The sequence below is a fragment of the Phocoena sinus genome, chromosome 2, assembly GCF_008692025.1.
Source record: "Phocoena sinus isolate mPhoSin1 chromosome 2, mPhoSin1.pri, whole genome shotgun sequence".
Classification (NCBI taxonomy): Eukaryota; Metazoa; Chordata; class Mammalia; order Artiodactyla; family Phocoenidae; genus Phocoena; species Phocoena sinus.
In genome coordinates, this window is record NC_045764.1 from 58,822,864 (window position 1) to 58,834,940 (window position 12,077).

The 12,077-nt window shown below is 40.9% G+C and overlaps 1 protein-coding gene across 2 annotated transcripts in view; it reads left to right on the forward strand.

Annotated features, from left to right (window-relative positions):
- The first annotated feature begins 448 nt into the window (after nt 1-448).
- FBXO22 (F-box protein 22) overlaps nt 449-12,077 on the forward strand; it is a 32,068-nt gene continuing 20,439 nt past the window's right edge. Inside the window, exons 1-3 of one of the 2 annotated variants that reach the window (XM_032623007.1) lie at nt 449-921; nt 1,447-1,585; nt 11,742-11,829. In XM_032623007.1, the coding sequence (XP_032478898.1) occupies nt 665-921; nt 1,447-1,585; nt 11,742-11,829 (484 nt within the window). In that variant the 5' untranslated portion in view covers nt 449-664. Of the gene's footprint in view, nt 1,084-1,446; nt 1,586-11,741; nt 11,830-12,077 lie in introns of both variants that reach the window. The other variant, XM_032623008.1, reaches the window with a different exon arrangement.

Below are 12,077 nucleotides of genomic sequence, written 5' to 3' on the forward strand. Positions count from 1 at the left end.
TAACCCATCTAAAGAAGCTCTTTAGTGTTGCCAATATTTAAGATTGTGAAGCAGTCCTGAGGCCAAAATGTTTGAAACCAGCTTGTTTAGACCAACCAAATTTACCAGTCAAGAGCTGGGCATCAGATCAGGCCCTTGTTAGCCAGGAAGCGGCAAGAGGAATAGATGTTAGCTGGGGATACAGCAGTATCTGCTGTGCTTACATTCCTTCTATCTGTGATTCTCAAGCTGGGCTTGCATCACGGGAAAGCTTAAATCACAGTAAAGCTAAAACTACGACTGCTGGGCCCCACCCCCAAGTGTTTAAGTAGGCCTGGGGTGAGGACCGAGAATACGCCAAACAGAATTTTTCAGGTGAATCTGATGCTACTAGCAGGGAACTAGTGTTTGGGGGCGTGCTTTCATAGCAATGGTAGGTGCTCTTTAAGCCGTTGAACACATTCAGCACTTGAGGGCTGCACGGTGTTGAATAAAGGTGGTGATTTTCACAGTTTATCTTAAAGCAGATACTGCCAGTTCAAAAATTGGACTCATGCTGTTAACAGGCATTGGGACTGTAAAGACCCATTATTTAGTCTGTGCCTTCCAGAACTCATGAATTAGAGAAAGACCTGTACCGACAAAGAAAATACCGCTGCAAGTGCAGTGAGAGGCACAGAAGGAGATGGATGTGGTTCGACTGTGGAAAGCCTCCTGGAAAGTTCCGGGAGGATTACAGGACGCGTGGCCACCACCTCCGAGAACCTGCCGCCGCTCCCAGACCAGCGCCGGAAACGCTTTGGCTTGGAGTCACGTGGGCGCCTCCTCAGCGGCACCACCTCCCCTGACCGGCCGGAAGTGGCGCGCGCGCCTGCTCAGTACGCGCGCGGCCCGGCCTACGCCGCTCCCTCGGAGCCGCCGTACTGCTTCCCCGTCGGGTTGGTGAGGCATGGAGCCGGTGGGCGGTGGCGGTGGCGGTGGCGGTGATCGCCGCGGCTCCTCCCCCGCAGACCCGCGAAGCACCTTCGTGTTGAGTAACCTAGCGGAGGTGGTGGAGCGTGTCCTCACCTTCCTGCCCGCCAAGGCGTTGCTGCGGGTGGCCGGGTGAGGGGAGAGGAGGCGGGAAGCTTACCTCGGGACTTGCCTGGGCTGGCGGGGTGGGCGGATACCGTCGGGACCCAGGGATGACCCGGGCTCCCTATCCCTACCCCTGCCCCAGGTGGTGGCCCCATAAGCTAGGTACCCCGGCCGTAGTGCTCCCGTGGACCTTTCAGAGGAGCCAGGTTTTCTCTGCCCCCGGCTCTCCCTCCGAACCGGCGCCCGACGCCTTCCCCTCCCGGGGACTTTGGATCCCGCAGGAATCTCCTGCAGTTGCGCTAATGGGTGGTGGGGGCCGGTGGTTTGTGAGCCGCGGGAGAGAGGGAAGTGAACGTCCGTTCACAGCCCTTTGTGCGTTTGCGTCCCCAGCGTGTGTCGCTTATGGAGGGAGTGTGTGCGCAGAGTGTTGCGGACCCATCGGAGTGTGACCTGGATCTCCGCGCGCTTGGCGATTGCCGGCCACCTGGAGGAGCATTGCTTGGTCCGCGTGGTAGCTGAAAAGCTTGAGGTAAGTAAGAATGGGTGTTGTTTACAGTCCTTTGCAGTGTTGGTGGGTCAGTCGTTGAGAACTAAATGCAACAATTTTGTATATGACGTTACTTTTTGTAATTTAGGCAGGTTTTTCTCGTGACGTGAAAAGATTTTGTAAACATCAGTTTTAATGACTATATTGTAAGGATGTGCCATGGCTGCTTTGACCGTTCTTCACATATTGGGCACTTTATGTATCCAGATTGCCACTGTTACGAAAATGCTGTTTAGAACCATACTTTTACCTGCTTTCCTTGTCACTGTTTTGCAGGGGTGGTAACTGAAGGCTCTCTATTGCATAGTGTCACATAAAAATGCCAAGAACCAATACTGAAACCCCAAAATTTCAATCCCTGGTCCTGTTTAAAATGATATGTTTAGTATAATCTAAATTATTAAAAGCAAAAAAGGAAGAACAGAAAAGAAATAAGCCAAAATGCTAGCAACAGTTTCCTTTGGGGGTAGAAGTGTGTGTGTGTGTGTGTGTGTGTACACTGTGTTTTTAAAAACTTTTCTTTTCCTTCAGATTTTTACCACTGCAAGTATTATTTTTATTTAGCTTTAAAAGTTTATATATTGCAATGGCTGTTAAAGCCAGGCAGACATAGGTGTGAACCCAGCTTTGGCACATACTACTAGCTGTGTGATTTTGAAAATGTTACCTAAACTCTCTGAGCCTGTAAAATGAAAAGAAAATAATGCCGTTTACACTCTTACAGAGTTGTAAGGATTAAATAATGTAAAGTTAACCCATGTAACGTTACCTACAGTGCCAGGAATATAATGTTTTCAATAATTGAAAGTATTATTCTCTATTAATATCATTACTAAAATTCATATACTAATACCCTTAAAGAAATTTATACATTGTAGAAAACTCTAGTGTGGAGACAAAAACATGAAAACCTTGTCCAAATCATTCATGCTCTTCTTCTTTGTGTTTGCCAAATTATCTAGTAGACATGATACTTTATAGCCATAAAGAAAGTTGATTTAGCATTTTTACTAGAAATATTTTAAAATCCACTGAAAATTTTATAAGACATCTTGTCATTTGGAACTTCTTTAAATGAGGTTCTAGTTGTCTTCTATTTTGCTTTGAGAACATTTCATGTTGATGACTGCCACTGTCACTTCTAGTGAGACTTGGGAAGGAAAATTCAGCAGCTGCTTCTCAGTACGTACCAGAAAAGAGAATCATAAAACCTCAGGGTTAGACTTCCAAACTTTAAGAATAGGAAACCCAGGGCCTAAGCACTTCCAGGGGTTATTCTGCTGGTTTATGGCAGAGTCAGCACTAACACCTAAATCTCTTAAATTCTCTCTCCTTTACTCACTATACCCAGCATCATGAACTCAAATGACTCCAGAGTTAGGTAACTCACAGTGGGTGGATGACTCAGTGTGACATCATAAAAATTGATAGGGCTATGGCAGACCAGATAGTGCTTGCTTCTCCTTGGCCCCAGTCAGGGGGAATGCAGTCTAATAAGTGTTGCCAGAATGTCTACTTTTTCAAAATAAATCCACATTTTATATAAATATTTTGTGGGAATTTTAAATGTTGGCAACCGAAATACGTGTGTGTGTCTGTCTGTCTGCTTTGTTTTCTTCGGGAAAATTAATTATTTTACAATTTAAGTATGCTTGACTTACATCACTAAGTTAGTTCCAGATGTACAATATAGTGATTTAATATTTCTATACATTACAGAATGATCACCATAAGTCTAGTTCTCCTCTGTCACCATACAGAGTTATTATAATATTGATTATATTCCCCATGCTGTACATTTCATCCCTGGGACTCATTTATTTTGTAACAGGGAGGTTGTACCTCTTAATCTCCCTTACCTGTTTTAGTCATCCCCCAACTTCCCTCCCCAATGACAGCCACCTGTTTATTCTCTATCTATGATTGTTTCTGACTTGTTACATTTGTTCATTTGTTTTGTTTTTTAGATTCCACATATAAGTTAAATCATATGATATTTGCCTTTCTCTGACTTATTTTACTTAGCCTAATACCCTCTAGGTCCAACTGTATTGTCACAAATGGCAAGATTTCATTCTTTTTTTATGGCTGAGTAATATCACATTGTAGGTATACCACATCTTTATCCATTCATCTATTTGTGGGCACTTAGGTTGCTTCTGTATCTTGGCTATTGTAAATAATGCTGCAGTGCATATATCTATTCAAATTAGTGTTTTTGTTTGTTTTTTCTTCCAGAAAAATACCCAGAGGTGGTATTGCTGGTCATATGGTAGTTCTGTTTTTAATTTTTTGAGGAACTTTCATACTGTTTTCTACAGTGGCTATATCATTTTACATTCCCATCAACGATGCATGAAGTTACCTTTTCTCTGCATCCTTGCCGACACTTATTGTTTCTTCTCTTTGATAGTACCTATTCTGACTAGTATGAGGTGGTATCTTGTTATGGTTTTGATTTGCACTTCTCTGATGATTAGTGATGTTGAACATCTTTTCATGTGTCTGTTGCTTGTCTGTAAGTCTTCTTTGGAGTCTATGCAGGTTCTCTGCCTTTTTTTATATATAAATAATTTTTATTGGAGTATGGTTGCTTTACTCTGCCTATTTATTAATTGTGTTGTTTGTTTTTTTGGATAAGTTATATGAGTTCTTTGTAGATTTTGGATATTAACCCCCATAAGAGATATATATTGTTTGCAAATATCTTCTCCCATTCAGTAGGCTGCCTTTTGATTTTGTTGATAGTTTCTTTCACTGCAAAAGCTTTTTAGTTTGATATAGTCCCATTTGTTTATTTTTGCTTTTGTTTCCCTTGCCTGAGAACACATATCCAAAAAATATTGTGAAGACTCATGTCAAAGAGTGTACTGCCTATGTTTTCTTCTAGTAATTTTATGGTTTTAGGTCTTACATTTAAGTCTTTAATGCCTTTTGAGTTTATTTTTGTGTACAGTGTGAGAAAGTAGTCTAGTTTGATTCTTCTGCATGTAGCTCTTCAGTTTTCCCAACACCATTTATTGAAGAGGCTGTCTTTTCCCCATTGTATATTCTTGCCTCCTTCATCATAGGTGAATTGACTATGTAAGTGTGGGTTTATTTCTGGACTCTATTCTGTTACATTGATCTATGTGTCTGTTTTTGTGCCAGTACCACAGTGTTTTGATTACTGTAGTATAGTTTGAAATCATGGAACGTGACATCTCCAGCCTTGTTCTTTTTTCTCAAGGTTGTTTTGGCTATTCCGGGTCCTTTGTGTTTCCATACAAATTTTAGAATTATTTGTTGTAGTTTTATGAAAATGCCTTTTGGTATTTTCATAGGGATTGCATTGAACCTATAGTATGTTGGGGCGTATGGTCATTTTCACAATATTAATTCTTCAGTTGATGACCACAGCATATCTTGCCATTTGTGTCATCTTCAGTTTCTTTCATCAGTGTCTTATGATTTCCTGAGTACAGACCTTTTACCTCCTTGGTTATTTTATTCCTAGGGCTTTTTAAAAAAATTATTTTCTTTATTTTTTTGGCTGCGTTGGGTCTTAGTTGAGGCACATGGGATCTTCGTTGAGGCATGGAGGATCTTTCATTGTGGCACATGGTCTCTTCATTACAGTGCTTGGGCTTCTCTGTAGTTGTGGTGGGTGGGCTCTGTAGTTTGCGGCATGTGGGCTCACTCATTGAGGTGCGTGAGCGCAGTAGTTGTGGTGTGCGGGCTTAGTTGCCCTGCGGCATGTGGGATCTTAATTCCCCAAACAGGGATCGAACCCACGTTCCCTGTGTTGGAAGGCGGATTCTTTACCACTGGACCACCAGGGAAGTCCCTTTTATTATTTTTTTAATATCTATTATTTAGGCTGTGGCATGTGGGATATTTGTTGCTGCGTGTGGGGTCATTTTAATTGCGGCATGTGGGATCTTTAGTTGCAGCATGCAGGATCTTTAGTTGCAGCATGCTGGCTCTTTTAGTTGGGGCATGCGGGATCTAGCTCCCTGACCAGGGATTGAACCCGGGCCCCCTGCATTGGGAGCATGGAGTCTTAACCACTGGACCACCAGGGAAGTCCCAGTTCTTTTTGATGTAAGTGATGTTTTCTTAATTTCTCTTTCTGATAGTTCTTTGTTAGTGTATAGAAACACAACAGATTTCTGTATATTAATTTTGTATCCTGAAACTTTACTGAATTCAGTTAATAGCTCTAATTTTTTTTGGTAGTTTCTTTAGGGTATTCTGTATATAGTATTATGTTATCTGCAAACAGTGAGAGCTTTACTTCCTTTCCAATTTGGATTCCATTTATTTCTTTTCCTTGTCTGATTGCCATGGCTAGAACTTGCAATACTATGTTGAACGAAAGTGGCAAGAGTGGGCATCCTTGTCTTGTTCCTAATCTTAGAGGAAATGTTTTCTTTCAGCTTTTCACTATTTAGTATGGTGTCTATTTAGTATGATGTTAGCTGTGAGTTTGTCATATGTGGCCTTTATTATGTAGAGGTATGTTTCCTCTATATCCACTTTGTGGAGTTATTATCATAAATGGATATTGAATGTTGTCAAAAACTTTTTCTGCATTTATTGAGATGATCATATTTTTATTCTTAAGTTTGTTCATGTGGTGTATTACATGGATTGACTTGCAGATATTGAACCATCCTTGCATCCCTGGGATAAATTCCACTTGATCATGGTGTATAATTCTTTTAATGTATTATTGAATTTGGTGTGCTTATACTTTGTTGAGGAGTTTTGCATCTATGTTCATCAGGGGTATTGGCTTGTAATTTTCCTTTTTTGTGGTGTCTTTATCTGGTTTTGGTATAGGGTGACGCCTCATAAGAATGAGTTTGGAAGCATTTCTTCCTCTTCTTTTTTTTGGAATAATTTAAGAAGGATAGGTGTTAACTCTAAATGTTTGGTAGAATTCACCCGTGAAGCTCCATGGTCCTGAACTTTTGTTTGGGAGTTTTTAAACTACTGATTCAGTTTCAGTGTTGCTAATTGGTCTGTTCATATTTTGTTTCTTTCTGATTCAGTCTTAGGATATTATATGTTGCTAGAAATTTATCCCTTTCTTCTAGGTTGTCCATTTTATTGGCATGTAATTGGTTTGTTTTTTTTTTTTTTTTTTTTTTGTGGTACGTGGGCCTCTCACTGTTGTGGCCTCTCCCGTTGGCGGAGCGCAGGCTCAGCGGCCATGGCTCATGGGCCCAGCCACTCTGCGGCATGTGGGATCTTCCCTGACCGGGGCACGAACCTGTGTCCCCTGCATCGGCAGGCAGACTCTCAACCACTGCGCCATCAGGGAAGCCCATGGCATGTAATTGTTGATAGTAATCTCTTCAGATCTTTTGTATTTTTGTGATGTCAGTTATAACATCTCCTTGATCATTTTATTTTACTGATTTCAGCTCTCTTTTTCTTGATGAGTCTGGCTAAAGGTTTATCTAAATTTTGTTTTATCTTTTCACAGAACCAGCTCTTAGTTTCTTTGCTCTTTCCTGTTGTTTTACTGTCTCTATTTCATTTATTTCTGCTCTGAGCTTTATGATTTCTTCTAACTGGGTTTGTGTGTTCTTCTTTTTCTAGTTCCTTTAGGTATAAGGTTAGGTTTTGTACTGAGATTTTTCTTGTATTCTGAGGTAGGCTTGCATTGCTATAAACTTACCTCCTTAGAACTGCTTTTGCTGCATCCCACAGATTTTGGATCGTGTTTCCATATTCATTTGTCACCAGGTATATTTTTCTTGTTACCAGGTATTTGATTTCTTCAGTTACCCTTTGGTTACTTAGTCACATATTGTTTGGCCCACCAGTGTTTTTTTGCCTTTTTTTTTTTCTTGTGGTTAATTTCTAGTCTCATAGTGTTGTGGTCAGAAAAGATGCTGGATGTGATTTTAGTCTTCTTAAATTTATCGAGACTTGTTCTGTGGCCTAGAATGTTATCTACCCTAGAGAGTGTTTGATGTGCACTTGAAAATAATGTGTATTCTGCTGCTTTTGGATGGAATGTTCTATATGTTATAGCTATTAAGTCCGTCTATTGTAATGTATTGTTTAAGGCCAGTGTTTCCTTGTTGATATTCTCTCTGATAGATCTGTCCATTGATGTAAGTGGGGTGTTAAAGTCCCCTATTATTATTTTGTTACTGGGACTTTCTCCCTTTGTTTCTATTTGGTTTATGTATTTAGGTGTTCCCTTTTTGGTTGCATATATATTTACAATTGTTATATCTTGTTGGATCAATCCATTTGTCAAAGTAATGCTACCCAGCTTGCTTTTCATTTCCATTTCCATGGAATACCTTTTTCCATCCCCTTACTTTCAGTGTGTGTGTCTTTAGATCTGAAGTGAGTTTCTTCTAGGCACTATGTATAAGGGTCTTATTTTTTCACCCATTCAGCCAGTCTGTGTCTTTTGATTGGAGCATTTAGTCCATTTACATTGAAAGTAATAATTGATAAGTATGTACTTATTGCTGTTTTGTTCATTGTTTCCAGGTTGCTTTTGTAGTTCTTTTTTGCTTATTTTGCTTGCCTCCCTTGTGATTTGATGACTATCCTTAGGTTTGGATTCCTTTATTGTGTGTGTGTGTGTGTGTGTTTTATTTTTTTTAATTTATTTTATTTTCTTGGCTGCGTTTTGGTCTTCTTTGCTGTGCGCAGGCTTTCTCTAGTTGTGGCGAGTGGGGGCTACTCTTTGTTGAGGTGCGTGGGCTTCTCATCATGGTGGCTTCTCGTTGTGGAGCATGGGCTCTAGGCGTGAGGGCTTCAGTAGTTGTGGCTCATGGGCTCTAGAGCGCAGGCTCAGTAGTTGTGGCTCACGGGCTTAGTTGCTCTGCGGCATGTGAGATCTTCCCGGACCAGGGCTTGAACCCGTGTCCCCTGCATTGGCAGGCGGATTCTTAATCTCTGCACCACCAGGGAAGCCCTGTGTGTGTATCTATTGTAGATTTTTGGTTTGTAATTACCTTGAGGTTCATATATAACAGCCCATGTATATATTTGTGATTCTTTTAAGTTGATGATTCTTAAGTTCAAACACATTCTAACAAACCTGCATCCACCCCCACCTTTTATTGTTTTTTTACATTATATTTTCCTTTTTTGTTTGTTTGTCCCTTAACTACTTTTTGTGGATATAGATGATTTTATTACTTTTGTCTTTTAACCTTCCTACTAGATTTTTATATTGCCTAGTGTGGTGTTTTTCTTTTCTGTTTAGAGAAGTCCCTGAAACATTTCTTATAAAGGCTGTTTACAGGTGCTGAACTCTTAGGATTTGCTTGTCTGTAAAACTCTATATCGCTCCTTCAAATCTGAATAATAGCCTTGCCGGATAGACTGTTCTTGGTTGTGTATTTTTTCCTTTCATCACATTGAATATATCATGCCGTTCCCTTCTGGCCTGCAAAGTGTCTACTGAAAAATTTGCTGACAGTGTTATTGGAATTCCCTTGTACCTAACTAGTTGCTTTTCCCTTGCTCCTTTTAAGATTCTCTCTTAATCTTTAATTTTTGCCCTTTTAATAACAGTGTGTCTTGGTGTGGACCTCTGAGTTCATCTTTTTTGGGACTGTGCTTCCTGGACCTGGGTGTCTGTTTCCTTTCCCAGATTAGGGGAGTTTTTAGCTACTATTCTTCAAATAAGTTCTCTGCCTCTTTCTCTCTCCTCGACTTCTGGGACCCCTATATTGTGAATGTTAGTACTCTTGATGTTGTCCCAGAGGTTTCTTAAACTATTGTCATTAAAACAATTTTTTTTTGTTCTGTTCAGCTTGAGTAGTTTGTACTATATATTTTAGTACACTCATCCATTCCTCTGTATCATCTAAGCTACTGTTGATTCTTTCTAGTGTGTTTTTTACTTCAGCTATTGTGTTTTTCAGATCTGTTTGATTCTTCTTTATCACTTACTGTTAAACTTCTCACTGTGTCCATTCTTTTCCTGATTTCATTGAGCATCTTTGTGATCGTCATCTTGAACTCTTTATCAGGTAGATTGCTTATCTCTCTTCACTTACTTTTTCCTCTGGGATTTTGTCTTGTTCCTTTGTTTGGGACATATTCCTCTGTCACCTCATTTTGCCTGATTTTTCTGTTTTTATTTCTTTGTATTAGGCAGGTCATTTATGCTTCCTGATCTTGGAGAAGTAGGAGATGTCCTGTGGGGCCCAGGAGCACAGTTTCCTCTGGTCACCAGAGCTATATCCTCTAGGGATGCCCCTTATGTGGGCTGCAAGGGCCCTTCTGTTGTGGCAGGGCTGATTACTGTGGGTGTGCTGGTAGGCAAGGCTGGCCCCCCAGCCTTATTGGCTGCCAGGTGCTCCTCATGTGGAGGCTGCCAGCTGCTGGTGGGTGGGGCTGGGTCCTGGTGAAGTTGGCTGTGTGGCCTGGAGAAGGGGCTGGAGCTGGTGGGTAGGTAAGCCCTCGGCACTAGTAGACTAGAGGGAGGACTCCAAAATGGTGCTAGCCAGCATCAGTGTTTTCCTGCTAGAACAAGTTCCTGTAAATGGCTGCTGCTAGTGTCTCTGTCCCTAGGGAGAGTCCCAGTTGCCTCCTGCCTCTTCAGGAGGCTCTCCAAGATCAGGAAGTATGTCTGACCCAGGCTCCTTTCAAATTACTGCCTCTTAGCCTGGACTCAGGGCATATGAGATTTTGCATGCACCCTCTATGAATAGAGTCTCTGTTTCCTCCAGCCTTCCGGCTCTTCTGTACACAAGCCCCGCTGGCCTTCATAGTCAGATGTTCTGGGGCCTCATCTTCCTGGTGCAGGACCCCTGGGCTGGAGAGTCCAATGTGGGGCTCGGATCCCTCACTCCTTGTGGAGAACCTCTGCAATTGTGATTATCCTCCCATTTGTAGGTCACCTATTCAGGGGTGTGGGTCTTGACTATACTGTATCTCCAGTTTCCCTCTTCTGCCCTTCTCATGGTGGTTCCTTCTTTATGTCTTTAGTTGTGGAAAATTTTTTCTGCTAGTCTTGAAGTTGTTCTCATCAATAGTTCCTCTATAAATAGTTGTAATTTTAGAGTGCCTGTGCTAGGATGTGAGTCAAGGTCTTATCACTCTGTTATCTTAGCCACTCCTCCCCAAATTATATTCTTTGAAAATGCCTTGTGGACCAAGGAAACTATATCCACAGGTCTTATCCAGCCCTTAAGCGACCTCAGGGTCATCATTCTATCTCAGTATGTTTTATGAATTTGTCTATATGGAATCTATTCTGAAACATCTTAACTTTCCGAAATCAACATTTCTTTTTCATTCAGTCAGTGTTGAGGCTTTGCTATATGCTCACTTTTTCATTCCATTTTGATAGTAAAAATCTTTGAAAATAACCAGCTTAGGAGGAAAAATATATTCACCTTTTCATTTAGTTGAGCCACTTTGCCACTTGTCTGTTATGAATTTTGGTGGAAAACAAATAAGCACAGGTTGTAAGGGCTTACAGCCCTCCCTTGTAAGTGGAGATAAGACACAAACAAGAATGACTGGGATGTCAGGGATGTCACATATGAGGTCAGAGGTCCTAAGGAAGTCTAGGAAAAGGTTTTATAGAGGGTCTGGCACTTAACGCTGTTTCTTAAGGGAAACCATCTTAAATCAAGTACAAAAGGAAGAGAGCTGCAGAAGAATATATACAGAAGCGGGCTTGTCTGGATAGTAGTGAGCAATAGATTCCTGTAGGAAACTAGTTGGCAAGCTGGAAGTGAAGGCCTGGATTATTTAATTCGGTAGGCAATAAAAAGAGGAATGATACGGTCTGTATACCTTCCCTCTGTTGCTGAGATGTTTCTGTTGCTGTGGTACCTGTTCACATAAAGCAAGTGGAATCTTTTGCTGGTACTTAATGTTTTTGTTTAAGAGCTTAAATTATTGTGAAAATGAACTTCTTGAGTCAAGCTGGAATGAGTTTGACTTGAAGAAGTAATAGATGCTCAACAAATGAATGAACTGAAAATGAAAGCTCATGAGTGAAAAATGAGTGAGAAATGGATCGACTCAGAATGCCAATACTGACCTGAAGGGAGGGTAGGGCAACAGTAGTTTGGACCAGGGCAGAACTTTAAGGGACCACAAAAGCATTCATAGATTTGTGTGATCAGGTTCTGATTTTTTTTTTTTTCCTTTGCAGAATGTCCATATCTTACCACAGACAGTTCTTTACATGGCTGATTCAGAAACTTTCATTAGTCTGGAGGAGTGTCGTGGCCATAAGAGAGGTGAATATCAAAGGAAAAAGTTTTGGATTTTTTTTTTTTGTTCCCTATGTACGTCTTTTTGGAGATAAATACTATTCTCATTCTGAGAGTTACTGACTTTCTGAGGCTATGGGCCTACTCCCTGGAGAATGCATGAATATGCTGTCTTTGAACTTTGAGAAGCCCTTTTGCTTTGAAGATTGATTTCTAAACCTTGTGGTACAATTGAAACAAATTCTTTAGTAAGGTGTTTTTCTCTTTTTGAAATA